This window comes from Maniola jurtina, chromosome 4, assembly GCF_905333055.1.
Source record: "Maniola jurtina chromosome 4, ilManJurt1.1, whole genome shotgun sequence".
Taxonomy (NCBI): Eukaryota; Metazoa; Arthropoda; class Insecta; order Lepidoptera; family Nymphalidae; genus Maniola; species Maniola jurtina.
The window spans coordinates 13,450,814-13,474,705 of NC_060032.1; the positions used below are offsets into that span (position 1 = coordinate 13,450,814).

The 23,892-nt window shown below is 36.6% G+C and overlaps 1 protein-coding gene across 3 annotated transcripts in view; it reads left to right on the forward strand.

Moving 5' to 3' along the window:
- The window catches only part of LOC123881315 (aquaporin AQPAe.a), a 101,937-nt gene that overhangs the window by 37,157 nt on the left and 40,888 nt on the right, over positions 1-23,892 (forward strand). For 2 of the 3 annotated variants that reach the window (XM_045930031.1, XM_045930029.1), the window contains one exon: positions 8,436-8,632. In XM_045930031.1, coding sequence (XP_045785987.1) covers positions 8,436-8,632 — 197 coding nt within the window. Of the gene's footprint in view, positions 1-3,513; positions 3,746-8,435; positions 8,633-23,892 lie in introns of those variants that run through there. The other variant, XM_045930030.1, reaches the window with a different exon arrangement.

The following is a 23,892-nucleotide window of genomic DNA, read 5'->3' on the forward strand; positions in this document are numbered from 1 at the left end:
AATATTATTTTTGTAGACCTATCTGTAGAATCTACTATGAAATCTTTCAATTCAATTCAATTCAAAATATTTTTATTCAATTAAACTTTTACAAGCACTTTTGAATCGTCAAGAGCATCTACTATACTGGTTCGGAATGCCTTTCCTACCGAGAAGAACCAGCAAGAAACTCGGCGGTTGCTCTTTTCAAAGATTTGATACACAATATTATGCCATGTATAAAAGTAATTGAAGTCCTGCGCATTGCTTAAAAAAATATACCTAATACGAACCTATACCTGTAACTTTTCAAAAGTTACTTACCGGGTTAAAGCTTGCAAAGAATAACTTTTTATCTTCAATTATAACTTACGAGAAACGTTTAGAAGATGCGTTTGTTTGAATATTTACATAATTTTCTAATTTATTATTCCCTCCGCAAAAGTCTCATTTTCAACTTCAAGAGTTTCATTGAGATTTAAGGCCCAGAGAAATCATTTGGCACTGCATGCTACAGTAACGGTTTGACCGTATGCCAATGGGGTTAGTCATACGATTTGCACAGGTTTTACCGAGGTCCTACTTTGCCTAGATCTGCGTTATTTAATTTCTTGTTATTTTTAAATTAATGGTAACTGATCGAGCAGTTTGACGTCATTATTGACGCTACAGTGCAAATTATTTTCGTTTGATTTCCGGGTCAACTAATAACAAATTTTATATCTGTGTCTCTTCACTTTTCCATATCTATCATTTGTATGAATCATGTCTTTTATTGTTTTTAATACTAAATTCATATATTAATAATCATTCATATAAAAATAACGTAATATATTATTTACTTATTAAGAGGGGTCTCTCTGTCACTTGCTCCATACAGACGTAGTTCGTCTCTCATTGGAATACTAATCAATCATACTCAATGGAATTTTGTAGAAACGTTCCGGGAACTAATGATCTCTGGAACTAATGCATGATCCGATTCCGAAAATTCTTTCATTGATACATACCTACCTATATTGTCCCTGAGTGCTATAGATTATAATTGATAATTTAAAATTATATAGCTTATTATAGCACTTAAGGACAATGTATTAGTGATTTTTTTTTATATCACGTGGATGAAGTCGCAAGAAAAAGCTAATATGAATATAAAGAGTGACTGTTTAAGTTATAGGTACTTTAGCATTTTATCAAATAATAATAGGTTTATCAAGTTTATTCCATTAATATAGATCGTACCTGAATTATTTTGGTTTTTCCAACAATACAAAGTTCCTATAAATCGTGATTAAGGCTTCATATGAAGTCTAGGTTAGGTTAGGTATATTGAGTTCAATAGCGGAACGTTTCCACAATTCTTAGTAGGCAGTAGGTTTATTTTCATTCATCACATTATACCTATGCCACTTCCTTTCTCTACATCAGTGTTTATAGTTACGCATATTTCTCGGAATTACTCATTCATAGATAGATAGTTCCTCTAAAAATTAAATACATCTATTCAAAATAAATGAACGTCTACAAATAATGGTCTACAAATTACTTATGCGCCAATTTTTTGTTTTACAAGAAAAAAATTGGCACAAAATTCGAATAATTACTATTTATATCTCACCAAGAAAGAGTTCGGTTTTGCCCTACTTTATAATTAACAAATATAGACCTACTATACTACTCTATTAGTTGTATAAGTACTTCTAGCTCTATCCATACCTATGGCCTATTCCCACTCATTATCATCATCGTTATTGGCCTTTTCATCCCAAACTCAACTACTTCCAAGATTTTTGTATTGTCGTCTGTAGAGTCTCCAAGTCCAGAATGCCTCTTCTGGCAAATGCTTTACCTTATGTCATGTTACGTGTGGCCGCTAGGCCAATAGCTGAAGGCAGTAGACTATATGTATTTCTATTTTTAGCTATTTCAACGCCAATTTCATAACCATCATCGTCAACCGATATACCTACGTCCACAGCTGAATATGTCTCTTGCAAGGACTTCCACACGCAACGATCTTGAGCCGACTGAATCCAGCGGCTCCCTGCGACTCGTTTGATCTCGTCTGCCCACCTATGGGGGTCTGCCAACGCTGCGATTTCCGGTGCGAGGTCGCCATTCTAGCACCTGAGGACCCCAAGGCCTATCGATTTTTCGAACTATGAATTCGCCCACTACCACTTCGGCTTGGCAACCCGTTGAGCTATGTCGGTTATTCTGGTTCTCCTAATCTCCACATTTCTGATTGATCATCTAGAGAAACTTCAAGTATAGCTCTCCCCAAAGCTCGCTGAGTGACTAGTCTTATGAGGACGGACCTCATAAGCAACCCTGTCTCGGATTCATATGTCATCACTGCCAACAAGCATTGTTCGAAAACTTCAATCGATCAATCAAACATTTATTTATTTGGTCAAATGCAGGTTAACATAGAAATTACAATTCATTTTTCAACTTTGGTCTTCAATTGCTGAGGAATTTTGGACGAGAAGGCATCTCGAAGCTTCCAGAACGGTGCCCATTTACGTCAATTTTAACAACAATATTTTTTCACACTATTTCGTATAAAAACAGATAGATGTGCTAAAATTAGCCTTAGGTGCGCTATACTTGGATAGACCACTTCACCCATAAACCAGTAGTAGAAACCTGTTTCATAAAGCGAACACTTTTGATAGGAAAGTTTTATCCCTGTATCTATTCTATATTCAGCTCTAAGCAGGGTTGTTGCTCTTACTTAGGTTATGTATGATTCTTTACTATTCATTTTCTTAAGCTTGCATTTTAAACTTTAAATAGAGAATTCTCTGAAATGTAACGTCTTTTTCTCCTCATCTTTAGAGGGTCAAGGTTGTACAAGGCACGATAAACCTTTATCTAATTCAGTTACATATTCTGTACCAACTTCTAAATTACCTTATAAAGTTTCATCATCATCAACAACACATCGCCAGCTCACTACTGAGCACAGGTCTCCTATCAGAATGAGAAGGAACTGACCATGGTCTACCACGCTGGCCAAGTGCTGATTGGCAGACTTCACATACTTTGAGAACATTATGGTGAGCCTAAGAGTTCGTGGAGTTCACCATAATAATATGTTCTCAAAGTATGTGAAGCATGCAGGTTTCTTCACGATGTTTTCCTTCACCGTTAAAACAAGTGATACTTACTAATTAATCGCTTGAAGCGCACATGATTCCAAAAGTTCAGAGGTGCGTGGCCGGCATCGAACCCTGGACCCTCCAAATCGGAAGCCGCCGTCTTAACCGATCTATATAAAACTTATTCCATTATCAGTAATGTGATGGTAATTGCGGTCAAATACAAATCCGTCATTAAAAATCATTAATTTGTAGTAGGTTAATAAAATTGTGTATGTGTTACTAGGCGATTTAGTATTTCCGTATAGTGGCAGGTATCGCTCGTGAATTCCGCAGATTTTCGGAGACATCGACGCCGGATGAATATCAAAACAAGAACAGCATTCGGAATAAAAAGTAAAGTGCACCGAGTGGTCCGCTGTCATCCCCGGCTGGCGCAGACAACACTCAGGTGTACGAAGCGTAACAGAAAGGTAGTGCGTTACACGGTTCACACGACGATACTCGATAATTTCCTCTGAGAGACAACCGAGGAATTTTTCAATTAAAATTAAATAACTTGCGGTGATATCGCAACGGTGCGGTGCGGGTATTGTGATAGCGGATTGCACGCAGTGTAAACAAAATGAAGACGGATTATCCGATGGATGAAATGCATAAGAGTAAGTATTAATTGGAAATTACTGAAAAACATATGACCGTCAAAGGAAAATATACACGCGTTATTTGCGTTTCGTTCCGTCTATGGAATAATAAGAGTACTGCGAGTGAAAAGTAAAATTTGTTTATGCAAATAGTAAAATTTTAAAGAAAATACAGAGTCTTATTGTAAAATATTATAAAATTATTAATTGGAAATTACTGATAAAATAACTATAAGATAAGTTTAATAATAATTAAAAGTGAGACTTTCAAGTGATAGTTATAAGAGATATTGATTAATTGATGTAGGAGGAATATGTCTATGATTTGATCGATTTTAATCTTTTATACTTAGTGCATGTAAAAAATCCGTCGCACCCTTGTAATGTTTTTAAATAAGTAATAAATGTAGTTACAGTGTACAATGTACATATATACGCGACATTGGCAAAGTAAACTGTGCTGTGCTGGCACAATAAAAACCACTAATCAAACGAAGGAGAAGTATTTAATAGCATTTTTATTGATACGGGCAATGCGTATGAGTATATAGCTAATAATAATAATAATTTATGTCAAGCATTAATTAGTAAGTGAAGGTCAAAAGTAACCCTAAGTATTACTAGAACTTTATCTAAGTTACTCGGTCAATAGTCATGTAAAATGAGCAGATCGGTTTTCGTAGAAAGTGATGATTTCTAATGCAGTAAAATGCGCATTAATACCGCTTAAGATGCAAGTGGAAGTAATTTTATTGATCATAGTTAATTTTACTGTATATTTTATCAATGAATTTTACTGTATATACGAATTGTTTGCGTAATAACTTTTCCATATTTACATATTATTATTGTAGTTAAGTATATTATGTACATAACTTAACCATTTTAACAACTTTATATTACATTTTTTCTCTAACTCTCTACTAACTCTCTAATAATTTTATTTAATTTATAAATAAAAAAGCCTCTCAGATTTTATAGTAGAGCGCAATTAAGTAGTTAATAAACATTTACTTAGTGCTATAATTTATTGTGTAATAAAACTTTAATTGCTTGTAACTTGCGATAATTTCTTATAAATAACGCCTTCTTGTAAATATAGTTACTCGGTCAGTGGGGTCATCTTTTTATTGTTTGTGCAGTATAGATTAATAGTATCTACTTAGATATAACTTGTAGGTACCTATTTGCATATTGCACAAGTATAAATTAAAAATTTATAACACCCCCGACAAGTGAAGGTTACAGTAACTAGAAAAGAGCTGATAACTTTCAAACGGCTGAACCGATTTTCTTGGATTATAGCTAAGAACACTTTCGATCAAGCCATCTTTCAAATTAAAAGAACTAAATTAAAATCGGTTCATCAGTTTAGAAGCTACGATGCCACAGAGAGATACACAGATACACACGTCAAACTTATAACACCCCTCTTTTTGGGTCGGGGGTTAAAAACAACAATGTAAAATCTCTAGTTCATGAATTTCTACGAATCAACATAATAGTGTACTGGACTGTAGTAATAAAATGATGTGATGTTTGGTACAGTGGTAGTTTATGAGGCTAGAAAGAAAATATAAAAAATTGATTTTTCAAAATTTTTAATATAGTACGAAAAATCTGTACTGTACGAAAAATCTAAAAAAAATAAATTAATTGTCTTTTGTAATGAATTATAGCCCCATAAACTTTGAATTGCCCTTGCCCCACAAAATTGATTTTTTTTTTATTACTAGGTACAGTCCAAGACCCCATTATTGACCCCAGTAAAATTCTACTTTCTTTATATCTATGTTTATTATTATCTATCTTCCTACCTAATATTATTATCAACGTTACATCATCTTACAAATTCAACAATTGACAATCAAAAAGTGTACAACGGTACCAATTTATATTTTGTCTTCATCTTATATTTTAAATTGGACAAATTAAGTCGAATACCTACAGCATATTTTAGAATAAAAATTGCCTACCCGTTCTATCTACATTCAAGCAAAATATTAAAAACTATTATAAAAATGCACATATTCATATCTTTATATTTCTTGAGGTATAGATCGGTAGTTAAACTATGTAATAAAAGATGCTTTATATGCAAAGATCAGCTTGTGATTATAGTAACAATATAAAGTGTTATGTAATGTTGTTTTTTTTTAATTGCGGAAATGATAAGTATCAAAAAATTCCTTTGACGGATAGATGCAAAACATAATAATAAAGAAGCGTTCATAGAGTTGTAAGATTTTTGTAATAATATGAAAATCCACTAGCAGCGGGGTGGTTTGGAGTTGGACCCAAGCCGCCAGTGGTCAGGGCTCCAGAGTGAGGAACCTCCTCACAATGCGTGCCGTCTTAAGAAGCACTGCCTTCTGTATCTTACCCTTGATTCAACAGTTAAGCGATAGTTTAGTTAGCGAAGAAGCGTTCATAGAGTTGTAAGATTTTTTTTAATAATATGAAAATCATCATCATGTGCCATTTCCGAAGCGAAGTTTGGCCGTTAGAGCCTAAAGGAACTTTTCAGTTTTTGAAAATACATATAATACTCATAAAAATCAAAACGTAATATTATATTCGCCATTAAGAACCTCACGAATTTTTTTAATACAAGACATCCATACGTGTTTGTCTATTATTATATATTCAATATAATATGTATATTCCTAAACCTATATTGAGCAGTATTGATTGTTCTTCGTGGAAGATATTAACAGAATTTCAACGAAAGCTTAAACACTACGATGGATATAAGGACTTACCATATTTTCCCCGAGAAAAAAAGGGGTCTGGTGCATTTTTGAAACATCTAAATCCAAGCAAGAAGTCGTGGGCAAAAGTTATCACGGAATAAATCCATTCGATTTTCGATTAGTCATCTTTGTACACACAGAAACGAGCAAATTTTTTATCGTTTGTATCTGTGTCTTATAACAGTTGTTCTTTTTATTTTTTGCACAATTAGTCACTATTCGGTCAAGAATAATTTATACCTATTTGTTTGACTTATATGTAGTTTACTCTCGATATTTATTTTAAAATTGGATTTCATTTTCAACGCGGTTTCCACTAGTAGGTATCATGAAGAGGAATATTTATATTTCAAACACGTTCGCAAGTCGCAACTACTTAGTATTTAGGATTATTTTTATTTATTAAACTTATAGAAAGTAGGTCCATGACATTATTCCAGCTACATTCAGTGCCACAAAAACCACAGTCGGATTTACTGGGATCGGTTTTACTGGACACTGTGATATATTATAATGATAAAAATAAAAGCACTGATAGGTAAGCCAACCAGTCCAAAGTCAGGCCAGCTAGTTATTATAAGATTAGTAGAAATGAAAAATGTGCTATTCTATGGATACACTTCAAAGTTATTTTGTTATCAAGTGGCACAAAGATCGTCGCTATTATCAAAACACTCGATGCTTGACATTGTTATTGAGTTTTATATATATATTTTGCATAGATGACCGTTGAAATCAAACAATCTGAAGTATGAAAACATATGAATTGCTCACGCTTGACCGTAATCTCTAACAATATGGTGGATTCCTACTTATCGTCGGCTCACTGCTGAGCTCGGGTCTTAGATATTCTGCAACGCTGGTCTAGTGTGGATTGACAGGTTTCACACATCATTTGAGATCATTATGGAGTAGGCACTCACAGGCATGCAGGTTTACTCACAATCTTTTCCTTCAATGTAAAAGCATTAACATTTGTTTTTAACGCACATCCTCCGAAAAGCTAGAAGTTGCTCGGGATCGAAACCCCAACCTCCCAAATAAGATACTTATCTTCTTCTTTCTTCAAGATTTTCTGTAAGGTATGGGGTATAAGTGGACGAAGTCGCCGGTTTTTACTATGATGTATATAATAATCTATAATAACTCTATTTCGAAATAACATTGCGTAGCGACACTATTTTTTAATTGCCGTCCCAACGGCAATTACGTAGCTATTAAAAACATAAATATTGAAAAGTTATTATAAATTATTGTACCTATAAATAAGAAAATAAGATCAATATCAAGAAAATCCATTACAAGTACCTACTTGTATAAATTACAGCTCAAACTGCGCTGGTCTGAGACTTTAGGTATAAGAGGCTCTCTCTTCAACATAGGAAGCCTCCATCGCGTCGGTCGCTAGATTTAAAAAACCACTCGGCCTGGAAATCGGGGATATATAATAATGTCAGGAATAATAAGCCTTTTAGTATGTGTGTATGTGTGCATTAACACATAGGTTACTTTTATCCCAGAAAATCAATGAGTTCCCACGGGATTTTTAAATACCTATATTCACGGGAACGAAGTCGCGGGCATCAGCTAGTTTATCTATAAATTTCAGGTATTTTTTTAATCGAAGCTTTTATAAAATCATCCTTGCGCGCTTGGTCGCTGTGGAGTAAACCGAAAAAAACTTCACGGTCGGAAGCTAAATTACTCTCTCTTGAAGTTGAACACACAGGCCACAGCTCTACGTACACCCGTTCTATCTACGCTGGCTAAGGAAACCTTCAAAAATTGCTTATATTCTTCACATAAGTTGTAGTATAAAATATAATGTACACTAAGCACCTACCATTGAATACACCGAAAAATACGCAGAAGCTTCGCATTTGTCAGGTTTTCACCCGTTTCTTTTTTTCAAATAGGTATCAGGTATCACTAACATTATCTCTATTTTGCCACAGGAACAAGCTCCATAATCGGACTGTCCGATATCACGGACAACAAGCTGCTCTGGAGGCAGTTGGTCGCGGAACTAGTGGGAACCTTTTTGCTGACGTCGATCGGTGTGGCCTCCTGCATTGCCATCGAGAACGCTGATGCACCGAAAGTCACCAGTATTGCTCTGTGTTTCGGTCTACTCGTCGGCTCAATCGTGCAGGTACGTAATCTTATTTTTGAGCCTCGTGTCCAAAAAGCTTCTCTTTGATGTGCATGGGTAAAACTACCTTATACTAAATTCCACCAACTGAAAACTGAAAGGACAGAAGCTCAGAACTATCGCGTACTCAGTACTCACTCCTTTACGCGTTCACACAAGCTTTACACTTCAGAGGTTATTTGACCAATAACATTTTAGATGCGACGTATTATTGCGCGACGTACTTTTGTTAAGTAAGAATATTGATTCATAGAAAAACAGTAGTAGAGAACTAATACTTGCAATTCATATTTGACAGGGCTCTCTCCGTCACTTACTCCATACAATCGTAGTCCCAATTTCATTTGAATATTAAGCAACCAAAGTCCATGAAATTTTGCAGACATATTCTAGAAACTAATATCTGTGCCTGTGGTGTTTTAGATTTTTCTAAAAATATGTAGTTTTAAAATTATTACAGGGGCTCAAAGATTTATATGTGAATTTTTAAGACCGCGTAACTTTGAAACCGAATATTTTAACGGAAACCTGGAAAACCATAGACATAGATATTAGTTCCTGGAACGTTTCTACAAAATTTCATTGAGTATGATTGAATGGTTAGTATTCCAATGAGAGACGAACTACGTTTGTATGGAGCGAGTGACGCAGACAAGTGACAATCTATGCGACAATTCTGTGCTCTGAGTACAAAATTGTCGCATAGACTATCACCGATGAATGATGTCTGATGATATTACAACGTGAAGGGCCTTTCTAGTCGTTAACTCACGAGACCATTCTCAATTATTGTTCTTGGAGTTTATTTATAAGCTTTGGTTAGATTGCTCGTCGCAAAGCTACTCCAAGTGAAGGTTGCGGTTTTAGATTAGCCTATGTAATATGAACAACGAAGCAAATACTTACTTTCTTTACAAAGTAAATTGTGTGTTTATTTTGAACTTCGTGATGCCTGCGACTTCGTACCACTAAATGCCGTGAATTTAGGTTTTAAAAAGCTCTTCCATTTTTATATAGTATATGCATCACCAGTATGCAAGCATCTCTATGTTTTCATCAAGATCATCCAACATCCGAAGTATAAGTAGATTCCGTTCAACGAATTTACCAATCCGCGATTACACCAATAAGATTTACTTACGTAATTAGTTAGCTTGCGTAATTAATTAATTTACAACTTTACTTATGTAAAAATAGGTAGGTATTTATAAGGATAGTAAATTTGTCATAAGTTAATCACGTAAGTTACTTACGTGAGTAAAACTTACAGGTGTAATCGCGGCCTAATAGAAGCTCAGTGGTTGCCTTTGCGCCCTGTAATTACGTCTCTGTAAGTAATGTATACTATGTTCATATGCAATCATATGAGTGCCAGTCAGATATTAATTGTGTATTTTAACAAACTCGCTACTAGCTTACCCTTGATACATACAGAGGTCAATCGACAAATTAAAACTTGTGATCGTAATTAAGGTTAGATTTAAAAGCTAAGGAGAGGTCTACTTAATGTGACATAAGCACAGCTACCTGCATATATGGAAAAGTAATAAGATATCTATTGCTATCTTTAAAACTAAGATACATAGGTATATCTAATTAAGTATTGAGCGATGATAGCATAGTGGTTAAGTCGCCTCCTATCCGGGAGTTCGGGGGTTCGATCCCGGCACGCAACTCAAAAGTTTCGAAGTTATGTGCGTTTTAAACAATAAAATACCTATCACTTGCTTTAACGGTGAAGGAAAACATCGTGAGTAAATCTGCATGCCTGAAAGTTCTCTTTAATCTTCTCAATAGTTTCTGAAGTCTGTCAATTCGCGCTTTGCCAGCGTGGTGGACATAGTCCAAACCCGTCTCTCCGTGAGAGGTTATCCGTGTCACGTGTGCTCAATAGTGCGCCGGCGACGGATTGCTGATGATGATGATGAAGTATGGATTCGACATGAGTGTTTTTGGTTAATATTAATTTTTGTGTTAGGTTGTTTCTGTTAGGTAACATTTTATAGGTTAATAATAAACTAAGGTAAAGCATAGCCATCTTTTAAATACCGGGCCAGGTATATTAACAAATCGATAAAATTATTAATATCATTAAAATAAAAATACCTAGTCTTGTTCTCAATAAAATACGATAAGACAAGTACGCGGCCTACATTTTTCCAATGAAGTAGTGATTTCGCATCTACAAAATGCAGCTTCCAATTCCACAGAATAGGACAATTTAATCAATGTCCGGCCTTTCCCACGGAGTCGCAGACCCGTAATCGCTCATGTGTTAAATGTATTACACATGTTCCGTTCAATATCATTAAAAGGCCAATATGAATTAGTGAACCTTGGCATACGATAATAGTACGATACCACTTTCCACTAATAGAGGTGAATATAATCGACTGGGTATGGTTACAGTTTATTGACATTGTAATTATTACGTTTGTCAGAATAATGTCATATAATGTCATAAAGTGTTTATATATTTTTTAAGGACGTATTTGCACACTTGTATAGATTTTCGGTACGCTTTGTGGCTAAAATATACTAAGTAAATTGGAACTACAGATTGCTAAAAATAGATTGGTCCTTTATCTCCAGAGATCGAGTAATTTTTTGATAAAATCATTAATTTTGATACTATAAGAACGATTTTCCTTCACCTCTTCCACGCAGAATTAACGATTTAGGGTCAAGTTTAGGTACATTTTTCTCAGTTTACGTACGGATTTTATTCTTCTAATAAATATTTTCCGTTAGCACATAATGTGCACCTCAAAATATAGGATTATTATATTAATAATAGTATAACAATAAATAAAAACATCGTGTATAAATTTTTCACGTATTTTGCTTCAACTGCAAACCTTAATACAGTGCACTAAGGGTTATTTTGATATTGGGCAGGCAATGGTATGATTTCAAAATTATATCAGTCAGCGGCCAGCCGCCTTCGTGGGTGGTCTCTGCGTCGGTTGCTATAATTTTTTGATGTGGAAAAGATCGCTGTACGAACACAAAATAGTTCGACAAAACCCTAACTGATATTTATAGGTACTTATTCCGTGATTGTGCTGATATTTTGGCAAGGTAAGATAATAATGATAATATTATGTACCTATTATCACATTTTATCGTTAGCTGGATTTTTTTCTTGAGCATGATAGTGATCTGATAGTGAACTTCGAAGGCTGCGACAGGAACTTGAAGACTAGAAGAACTAGATGTGTCCAGTTTGGGCTCGTTTTCTTAGTCATGACGAGATCTTACCTCCGGATTTGTGGAGTGACCTGATGGTATACCTCGAAAGTCACTATTGGAACTCGGAGACGAATAGAGCTAGGTGTTTCGAGTTTGGGCTCGTTTTTTTAGTCATGACGAGATCTTACCTCCGGATTTGTGGAGTGACCTGATGGTATACCTCGAAAGTCACTATTGGAACTCGGAGACGAATAGAGCTAGGTGTTTCGAGTTTGGGCTCATTTTCTTAGTCATGATGAGATCTTACCTCCGGATTTGTGGAGTGACCTGATGGTATACCTCGGAAGTCACTATTGGAACTCGGAGACGAATAGAGCTAGGTGTTTCGAGTTTGGGCTCATTTTCTTAGTCATGATGAGATCTTACCTCCAGATTTGTGGAGTGACCTGATGGTATACCTCGGAAGTCACTATTGGAACTCGGAGACGAATTGAGCTAGGTGTTTCGAGTTTGGGCTCATTTTCTTAGTAATGATGAGATCTTACCTCCGGATTTGTGGAGTGACCTGATGGTATACCTCGGAAGTCACTATTGGAACTCGGAGACGAATAGAGCTAGGTGTTTCGAGTTTGGGCTCATTTTCTTAGTCATGATGAGATCTTACCTCCGGATTTGTGGAGTGACCTGATGGTATACCTCGGAAGTCACTATTGGAACTCGGAGACGAATAGAGCTAGGTGTTTCGAGTTTGGGCTCATTTTCTTAGTAATGATGAGATCTTACCTCCGGATTTGTGGAGTGACCTGATGGTATACCTCGGAAGTCACTATTGGAACTCGGAGACGAATAGAGCTAGGTGTTTCGAGTTTGGGCTCATTTTCTTAGTAATGATGAGATCTTACCTCCGGATTTGTGGAGTGACCTGATGGTATACCTCGGAAGTCACTATTGGAACTCGGAGACGAATAGAGCTAGGTGTTTCGAGTTTGGGCTCATTTTCTTAGTTATGATGAGATCTTACCTCCGGATTTGTGGAGTGACCTGATGGTATACCTCGGAAGTCACTATTGGAACTCGGAGACGAATAGAGCTAGGTGTTTCGAGTTTGGGCTCATTTTCTTAGTCATGATGAGATCTTACCTCCGGATTTGTGGAGTGACCTGATAGTATACCTCGGAAGTCCCTATTGGAACTCGGAGACGAATAGAGCTAGGTGTTTCGAGTTTGGGCTCATTTTCTTAGTCATGATAAGATCTTACCTCCGGATTTGTGGAGTGACCTGATGGTATACCTCGGAAGTCACTATTGGAACTCGGAGACGAATAGAGCTAGGTGTTTCGAGTTTGGGCTCATTTTCTTAGTCATGATGAGATCTTACCTCCGGATTTGTGGAGTGACCTGATGGTATACCTCGGAAGTCACTATTGGAACTCGGAGACGAATAGAGCTAGGTGTTTCGAGTTTGGGCTCATTTTCTTAGTCATGATGAGATGTTACCTCCGGATTTGTGAAGTGACCTGATGGTATACCTCGGAAGTCACTATTGGAACTCGGAGACGAATAGAGCTAGCTGTTTCGAGTTCGGGCTCATTTTCTTAGTCATGATGAGATCTTACCTCCAGATTTGTGGAGTGACCTGATGGTATACCTCGGAAGTCACTATTGGAACTCGGAGACGAATAGAGCTAGGTGTTTCGAGTTTGGGCTCATTTTCTTAGTCATGATGAGATCTTACCTCCGGATTTGTGGAGTGACCTGATAGTATACCTCGGAAGCTACTATTGGAACTCGGAGACGAATAGAGCTAGGTTTTTCGAGTTTGAGCTCATTTTCTTAGTCATGATGAGATCTTACCTCCGGATTTGTGGAGTGACCTGATGGTATACCTCGGAAGTCACTATTGGAACTCGGAGACGAATAGAGCTAGGTGTTTCGAGTTTGGGCTCATTTTCTTAGTCATGATGAGATGTTACCTCCGGATTCGTGAAGTGACCTGATGGTATACCTCGGATGTCACTATTGGAACTCGGAGACGAATAAAGCTAGCTGTTTCGAGTTCGGGCTCATTTTCTTAGTCATGATGAGATCTTACCTCCGGATTTGTGGAGTGACCTGATGGTATACCTCGGAAGTCACTATTGGAACTTACAAAACGAGCTCAAAATCATAACATCTAACTCTACTCGACTCGAAAGTCCAATAGTGGCTTTTAAAGTATACCTTCAGAGCACTCCAACAAGTTTCAAGGTATAATCTCGTCATAACTAACAAAACGAGCCCAAACTCGAAACACCTAGCTCTATTCGTCTCCGAGTTCCAATAGTGACTTCCGAGGTATACCATCAGGTCACTCCACAAATCCGGAGGTAAGATCTCATCATGACTAAGAAAATGAGCCCAAACTCGAAACACCTAGCTCTATTCGTCTCCGAGTTCCAATAGTGACTTCCGAGGTATACCATCAGGTCACTCCACAAATCCGGAGGTAAGATCTCTTCATGACTAAGAAAATGAGCCCAAACTCGAAACACCTAGCTCTATTCGTCTCCGAGTTCCAATAGTGACTTCCGAGGTATACCATCAGGTCACTCCACAAATCCGGAGGTAAGATCTCATCATGACTAAGAAAATGAGTCCAAACTCGAAACACCTAGCTCTATTCGTCTTCGAGTTCCAATAGTGACTTCCAAAGTATACCATCAGGTCACTCCACAAATCCGGAGGTAAGATCTCATCATGACTAAGAAAATGAGCCCAAACTCGAAACACCTAGCTCTATTCGTCTCCGAGTTCCAATAGTGACTTCCGAGGTATACCATCAGGTCACTCCACAAATCCGGAAGTAAGATCTCATCATGACTAATAAAATGAGCCCAAACTCGAAACACCTAGCTCTATTCGTCTCCGAGTTCCAATAGTGACTTCCGAGGTATACCATCAGGTCACTCCACAAATCCGGAGGTAAGATCTCATCATGACTAAGAAAATGAGCCCAAACTCGAAACACCTAGCTCTATTCGTCTCCGAGTTCCAATAGTGACTTCCGAGGTATACCATCAGGTCACTCCACAAATCCGGAGGTAAGATCTCATCATGACTAAGAAAATGAGCCCAAACTCGAAACACCTAGCTCTATTCGTCTCCGAGTTCCAATAGTGACTTCCGAGGTGTACCATCAGGTCACTCCACAAATCCGGAGGTAAGATCTCATCATGACTAAGAAAATGAGCCCAAACTCGAAACACCTAGCTCTATTCGTCTCCGAGTTCCAATAGTGACTTCCGAGGTATACCATCAGGTCACTCCACAAATCCGGAGGTAAGATCTCTTCATGACTAAGAAAATGAGCCCAAACTCGAAACACCTAGCTCTATTCGTCTCCGAGTTCCAATAGTGACTTCCGAGGTATACCATCAGGTCACTCCACAAATCCGGAGGTAAGATCTCATCATGACTAAGAAAATGAGTCCAAACTCGAAACACCTAGCTCTATTCGTCTTCGAGTTCCAATAGTGACTTCCAAAGTATACCATCAGGTCACTCCACAAATCCGGAGGTAAGATCTCATCATGACTAAGAAAATGAGCCCAAACTCGAAACACCTAGCTCTATTCGTCTCCGAGTTCCAATAGTGACTTCCGAGGTATACCATCAGGTCACTCCACAAATCCGGAGGTAAGATCTCATCATGACTAATAAAATGAGCCCAAACTCGAAACACCTAGCTCTATTCGTCTCCGAGTTCCAATAGTGACTTTCGAGGTATACCATCAGGTCACTCCACAAATCCGGAGGTAAGATCTCATCATGACTAAGAAAATGAGCCCAAACTCGAAACACCTAGCTCTATTCGTCTCCGAGTTCCAATAGTGACTTCCGAGGTATACCATCAGGTTACTCCACAAATCCGGAGGTAAGATCTCATCATGACTAAGAAAATGAGCCCAAACTCGAAACACCTAGCTCTATTCGTCTCCGAGTTCCAATAGTGACTTCCGAGGTATACCATCAGGTTACTCCACAAATCCGGAGGTAAGATCTCATCATGACTAAGAAAATGAGCCCAAACTCGAAACACCTAGCTCTATTCGTCTCCGAGTTCCAATAGTGACTTCCGAGGATACCATCAGGTCACTCCACAAATCCGGAGGTAAGATCTCATCATGACTAAGAAAATGAGTCCAAACTCGAAACACCTAGCTCTATTCGTCTCCGAGTTCCAATAGTGACTTCCAAAGTATACCATCAGGTCACTCCACAAATCCGGAGGTAAGATCTCATCATGACTAAGAAAATGAGCCCAAACTCGAAACACCTAGCTCTATTCGTCTCCGAGTTCCAATAGTGACTTCCGAGGTATACCATCAGGTCACTCCACAAATCCGGAGGTAAGATATCATCATGACTAAGAAAATGAGCCCAAACTCGAAACACCTAGCTCTATTCGTCTCCGAGTTCCAATAGTGACTTTCGAGGTATACCATCAGGTCACTCCACAAATCCGGAGGTAAGATCTCATCATGACTAAGAAAATGAGCCCAAACTCGAAACACCTAGCTCTATTCGTCTCCGAGTTCCAATAGTGACTTCCGAGGTATACCATCAGGTCACTCCACAAATCCGGAGGTAAGATCTCATCATGACTAAGAAAATGAGCCCAAACTCGAAACACCTAGCTCTATTCGTCTCCGAGTTCCAATAGTGACTTCCGAGGTATACCATCAGGTCACTCCACAAATCCGGAGGTAAGATCTCATCATGACTAAGAAAATGAGCCCAAACTCGAAACACCTAGCTCTATTCGTCTCTGAGTTCCAGTAGTAGGTTCCAAAGTATGCAATTTCATCAAGTCGGGAGGTAATGTAATGCTATCCTTCTCAGATTATTTTAGTCATAGTAGGAGCTCATAATTTCATAAGCATGGAAATGTTGTTCATTGCCAAGAAGTCATGGTGAAATATTTCATCATCAGACCCTTAGTCTGTAGGCACTGTTCTACTTACTGTATTATTGTCAAGATACATATTTAAAAAAAAAACTGTTAAAAAAAAATAGATGACCAAATATAAAATAAAATAAAAATATAAAAGTATCAAAATCAAGTCGATTCACTCATTTTGACGCAGCTGTGTGCGTGTGGGCAGTGTACTTATGTAGTAGTGCAATTTTGATACCTATTCATTTTGCAAAGACGTCCTTAATCTTGTTATTCAAATCAAGCCGAAAGAACCATAAGACGAACATAAATACTATAAATAGTGTTTACGCGTACCTAATATTTGTGTAGTATTAATAGTATTGTATGAAATTTTTCTTAGCCAATAAATCTTAAATTACAGAATGAAAATAACTGTGAGATACATCAATTTCTTATTGTTTTTTTTATTTTGATACAATAAATTTGTAGTTTTGAAAATATATACTATATATAGGTACCCATAACATAAATAGTAAGTATATAATATTTATAAGTGGAAAAAGAAGTTGAATATTAGCCACCAAAAGAAACTAAACCAAAATAAAAAGTTACGTCACGTTTATTTTACAGTTTAAGCTATTTGTACCTACTGAGTATTTGATCAAAACCAAATAAAAGCAAAACTATATTATTACAGTAAGACCCTTTAAATAATACAGTTGTCGAAAATTGATTTAGAGATAAGTGGTCACGAATAAAGCATCTGTATGTCACGTGTGCTTAGCCCTGGACGTTATGCAAATTGATCGAATGTAGATATAACTGCTACTTACTCATAACATGCTTTTAAGTGTTATGTGTTATTATTATAAGGACATAAATAAAATAATATTCAATATTTATGTAACGCATTGCATTTCTTGAATTTCAAGATTGTTTACAAATGTACCTACTTTGAAGTTTAACTTTGAGACACTCATGAGCAAAAGTTTTTCTCAGGAATTTTCTGAAAATTATTTTGGATTTTTATCGTTTGAAAATATTCTTAGGTAAAACTATAAAGTAACAATAGGACTTATAATACCTACTAAGTTGTCAATAAAGAATTCCTGCTGGCTTTCTGTGTTTTGACTAAAATAGATCAAACAACAATTTATCGGTTCATGTGGACAGGTTTTTCCTTTTGCATAATTAAGTATAAAAAGCATGTAAAAATGACGTAACTTGTGTAGATATGTTAATAACTTAATTTTATTCATGTCCGACTTGCACTGGACATTGAGAAGCGATGATGTTAAGGTCAAATTGGCCGGAATAAAATATTAAGCTCAACCTAGCTCTGATGAGAGAAAAAAAAGTTAGTATTTTTTGTGTCACAATAAAAAACAAAGGTAAGGATTTTTTGGCGTCGGTTACAAATTCATCGGGTTTAAATTATACGTTCTATTTATTAAACAGAAAAAGTTCGAATTTTGTGAGTTTGTATGTGGCGGGCAATTTCCGGAACCACTACACCTATTTGAGAAATTATTTTATCATTTGAAAGGTACATTACCTATCCCAGATGTACCAACATTAATATGCGTTTACTTAAGACAGATAATTCTGCAACCCGGGCCAAGTCGGAGCGGGCCGCTGGTATTAAATAAAAGGCAATAGAAAAAAAAAACTTTTTGAGACCTTGAAACTTGGTATAGGTAACTAAACAGTACGACACCACTAATTTCGGCCTCAATTTCCGACGAAAAATTGAAGTCACCTCCATAAATTAAACCTTACTAATATGTAATTCTAAGATAAACACATTCGCTTTTGTTTTTTTTAAGCGAACGGGCAATGTTTATTCAAAATGCTGTTATTTGATTGCTTTTTGACCCTGGGTGTAAAAGCTCGAGACATCACGGATCACCAACAACACGATGGTCTATGCAAATTATTTTAGTAGGTACTTCATCGCCGTTTGTGCTTCGATTTAGCAACTATGGGCGTATACGTGTACCACTTTTTATCTTGTTAGTGTTTTTCTCAATGTAAAAGTCAAGGGAAGTACCTAAATGCATACAACACATACAACATGAGTACTCGGGACGAGCTTTGTTGCGAAATAAGCGAACAAAATATTGATAAATATTAAGGACATACGAGTACCTATTTGCAAATTTCAAACGCTTGTCATACGGTGTGAAATTCTCCGCTGCAAATGTTATGTGCACGGATTGAAAAAGGCCACATGTTACATGTACATGAACAGGTACCTAATAATATTAAAAACTTTGTTTGGTGGATATCCTAATATTTCGGTTCGGCGAGGTCGATTCGTATGTTTTTTTTATGGCGTCGGATGACAACACTACCGTTGTCTATAAAGCTCTAGAGATGACGTAAGTAGTTTATATTAGAAAACGTTTTTAACCCCCGACCCAAAAAGAGGGGTATTATCTGTGTATCTGTCTGTGGCATCGGAGCTCCTAAACTAATGAACCGATTTTAATTTAATATTTTTTGTTTGAAAGGTGGCTTGATCGAGAGTGTTCTTAGCTATAATCCAAGAAAATCGGTTCATCCCATTTGAAAGTTATCAGCTCTTTTCTAGTTACTGTAACCTTCACTTGTCGGGGGTGTTATAAATTTTTAATTTACACTTGTTGTATGGTTATGTCAGTGTAAAAAAATTATAGTTGCCAGCATGTTAAGTAGGTACTTTTTGTAGAGGATTTCTTACAGCCCTAAGAAACCAAATCTATAGGTTTTCGGCTTCGATACATCGTAGAACCAGTAGAACCGTCAACGATAGACGTCTACTGCTGGATATAATATGTAGATCTCTTGTAGGAACTCCCACAAGCCGCAGTGTTGCGCTGCGTGAATACACTGATTCCCTGTGGCTCGTGTGATGTCGTTCGTCTACTTAAGTGATGAGTCTGCTAACGATGCGCTTTCCGGTACGAAGTCACCATTCCAGCATCTTGGGACCCCAACGTTTTTATGTCGTCATCGTTCGGTATCTATACTAATAAATAAAATTGGAGTGTCTTCTGTAATTTCGAAATTACTACCTCATATTAAGCTCATATGGTTATTTAAACGATACCAACACTGAATCACACGTTTTTAAAATTTTTGTCTGTCTGTCTGTCTGTTTGAAAAGGCTAATCTTGGGAACGGCTGAACCGAATTTGACGGGATTTTCACAGACAAGTAGAGAATTGACCAGGGAGTAACATAGGCTACTTTTTTTACCGACTTTCAAAAAGGGAGTTGTGTTTTTCTACCTATGTACACCGAAATCTCCGAGATTTCTGAACCGATTTGCGTCATTTCTTTTTTAATCGATAGAGGAACTTTGCGACATTGTTTCATAAAAAATTTGGAGTCCAACTCCTCAATCCTGATGCTGCAGGGGATCTGACCAATCCACGCGGGCGAAGCTGCGGGCGTCAGCTAGTTGATAATAATATTATTTGCTTAATATAGGTATATACCTAATATGGTACATAGATCATCTTTGGAAACGTAGAACCATAATATTGTATTGAAATTTAGAGAATATTAAATAATACTTGCTAAAAGCAGAGAAGGATACAGTCGCGTGATCTCCAATAATTATAATAAGGTTCATGTTAAAGTCACAGAACACACGTTAACAAGTTGATTAGACCATTCACGACTTCTCATTAATCATATTCGGTGCAGGCAATCGACGTTTGCCATCTCGACGTTTTAATAATGTGCATGAACCATCTTGTTCTCAGAAATCCCTTGATATCCTTCAAGTTTCTGTGTGCATTTTCGTGTTCTGGATATTGACATTTTCCTTATCCACTCTAAGTTTCGTAAATCTACTCCAAATATTATGTGACATGTTACACACTCATTTAGGTTGCATAAGTCATGATTTGTTAACTTCGTATCAAAATTTTAACTTTAACCTTAGTCAGGGAGGTAGGTAGGTAATAGGTATGTGTCAGCAGCGAACTAAGTCCATCAGAGCCTCGGGGGCTCGAGGCAGCATTTATTAAAATAATAAGTGCGAACGAAGTGCTTGCTGGCGCAAATTTTTCTAAAAAGAATTCTTAGGTACCTATACTTACTCAGAAATCATAATTAAAGTGAACAGGATCAGCATCTATACTCAATCCGCGGGAAAATGTTAGTAGTTATAGCGCTCTCTCTGTTACGTAGTCCCATACAAATGATAGAGACAAAAATCTATGTGGACGCTAACCATTTTGAGTCGCCAACCAATCACAAACTAAATTATGTTTTCTAATTGAATTTAGAATGTTTTGGAAAACATTTTCGAATTGAATTTCGATGGTTTTTAGAAGACATGTTTGTAATCTGTACACTATTGTTCGTCAATTAAAAATGCATATAAAAGGTCACAAGAATTTACATAAAACTGTCTGCAACTTGAGATTCGGTTTTAAATGTTGAATCGTCAATAACCAATCATATTTTTTAGTTAAGCCTGTCAGCGTTTTAGATAATAATTACCTATTCGACATTATTAGTTGCCGTTAAATTAATGGCTAAGGATATTTATTAAAGGCGGATCAATCAAATATTTGGCAGACTTTGAGCTAGTATTTTAATACGAGACATTCTTTAATTGGTCATCTATTCATTTTGTAAAGACTAAAAAGCTGGAGTTATTAGAAATGAAAAGGTTATGCTTAAATAATATGATTTATAACCATCAGCATACCTAATAGTCATAACTTATCTACCATAAATAGATAGGTATTACCAGAGAACTGTGTAAGGTTTTAGTCGTATATAGAAAAATAAGTTTAGTTCTGATTTGGACAGAAGTATTCAAATTCAATCCATTTATTTCTTGTTCAAAATGCGAATGAAATCTTATGTTATATATAGCATAGTAAAATCTTATTCGAATTTAGAATAAAACGTTTTACGTTCGAACATCTTTTCAGTTATTACTTATACAATAAGCCCTAATTCGCACGAGCGTTAAAATAACGTTACGTTAAAACCCGGCGTTGAAAATACAAAGTGCGCGTTAAAAAAGCGTTGACGTGTGAGCAGATACTTGGGAATGCATGTGTTCTATTTTGAACGCTTTTTAAGCGGACGTTAAAAAAGCTCTCGTGCGAATTAGCCCTAAGGAGAGTCAGTTGATGAAAATCTGAAGTCTATTTGATAAAAATATTTTTTTTTTCCAACTAAGTACATTTTAAAGGCAAAACTATTATTTAATCTTGGATATCTAAAGTGCATGATCAGAAATGTAAAAGAGATTGGAACAATATACCTAAATGAAGGATGGTATTTTATTTGGGGAGGCTGTCCCTACACCAGAATGCATTACAGTCTAGTAAAATGTAACTGTCCAAAATACAGTTGCATTTATTTCTCAACATGGCCGTACTTACCTATGAAAGCTTAAGCCAAAAGGGCCGTTATAATTTAACTATTTTTATAAATTATTAAAATGTTCTTTCATACTAAGCCTTCGCGAGGACATAAGCCACAACGCTCAGAGGCTTATCAAAAGTTTTTGATCTTTAAATAACCCAACTGCAATATTAATTTGATCGGGGCGCAATTGCTATTGCAACCACTCAATCAAAATAGCGACCCAAACACAAAAGTATTAATAGTCGTTGAGTCTCGAGTCGGAGCGAGACTGGCTTAAAAACCGTCAAGCAGCCGTATTTATACAAATCGATTCAAGATGGCTGCTCGGAAGAGATCGTGTGACGTCGAATGAGTCAAATATCTGTTTTATTATTTTAAATTTTAAATAGTTTTTTTGAAAAAGCTAACAGTCGGCCATCCAAATTGGGTCGTTCGACCTCGAGCGACGAAAATAAATATTAGGCCAGGTTGTCCAGAATACTAATAGGGGCACGGCTGTTCGTAATACTACGGGACCAGGGTTGTCCCGACACATTTTATTCTAGGACCAGGGTTGTCCCTTAAAGGGTGTTGAATGAGTGGACCAGGATTGTCCCAACACATTTTACTCTAGGACCAGGGTTGTCCCTTAAAGGGTGTTGAATGAGTGGACCAGGGTTGTCCCTTAAAGGGCTGTTGAATGAATGGACCAGGGTTGTCCCAACCAATTTTATTCTAGGACCAGGGTTGTCCCTTAACTTCGAATTATATTCATTTGTGAACTATATTTTGTATGCTTAAGTGGATTTTTGCGTTAATTCCATCCCACTTTCTGAACTGAAAGCTTAAGCCAAAAGGGCCGTTATAATTTAACTATTTTTATAAATTATTAAAATGTTCTTTCATACTAAGCCTTCGCGAGGACATAAGCCACAACGCTCAGAGGCTTATCAAAAGTTTTTGATCTTTAAATAACCCAACTGCAATATTAATTTGATCGGGGCGCAATTGCTATTGCAACCACTCAATCAAAATAGCGACCCAAACACAAAAGTATTAATAGTCGTTGAGTCTCGAGTCGGAGCGAGACTGGCTTAAAAACCGTCAAGCAGCCGTATTTATACAAATCGATTCAAGATGGCTGCTCGGAAGAGATCGTGTGACGTCGAATGAGTCAAATATCTGTTTTATTATTTTAAATTTTAAATAGTTTTTTTGAAAAAGCTAACACCTAGTAGTCAATCAAGCCGTGAAAATACCGCAATGAAGCAATCAGTGTTATTAATGAACAAACAAATGCGACGTGACAATCAATATCTCAACTATTAAGCTGAATACGCATGCCTTAGATACTATCAAATTAACGTTACACAGATACGAGATAGATACTAGACAATACTTGTGACTTTGTCCATGTAAAAACTTAATATTAAAAGATGCGTTTCTTTCTTCAGGGTCTAAACTCAGAGGTCTAGACACTCGAAACCCTGAAGATTTGATTTGTTTTGTACAAATATTCAGACTAATATTATAAATGCAAAAGTGTGTCTCTCCTTCTGTGTGTTACAATGTTATGGCTAAACTGCTGAATCAATATTGACAATAATGCACATAGTTTGTCTGCTACACATATTTACTAACCACGATTTAACTAAAGAAAACAAGTCTCAATTTAAAAAAAAATTAAAACATTTGAAAATGGCACCATACAAGGGACACATTGAATTTTTTCAAAAAAATTATAGCTAGTGTCACTCTGGTAAGGATTCTAATGATACCCCATATATCT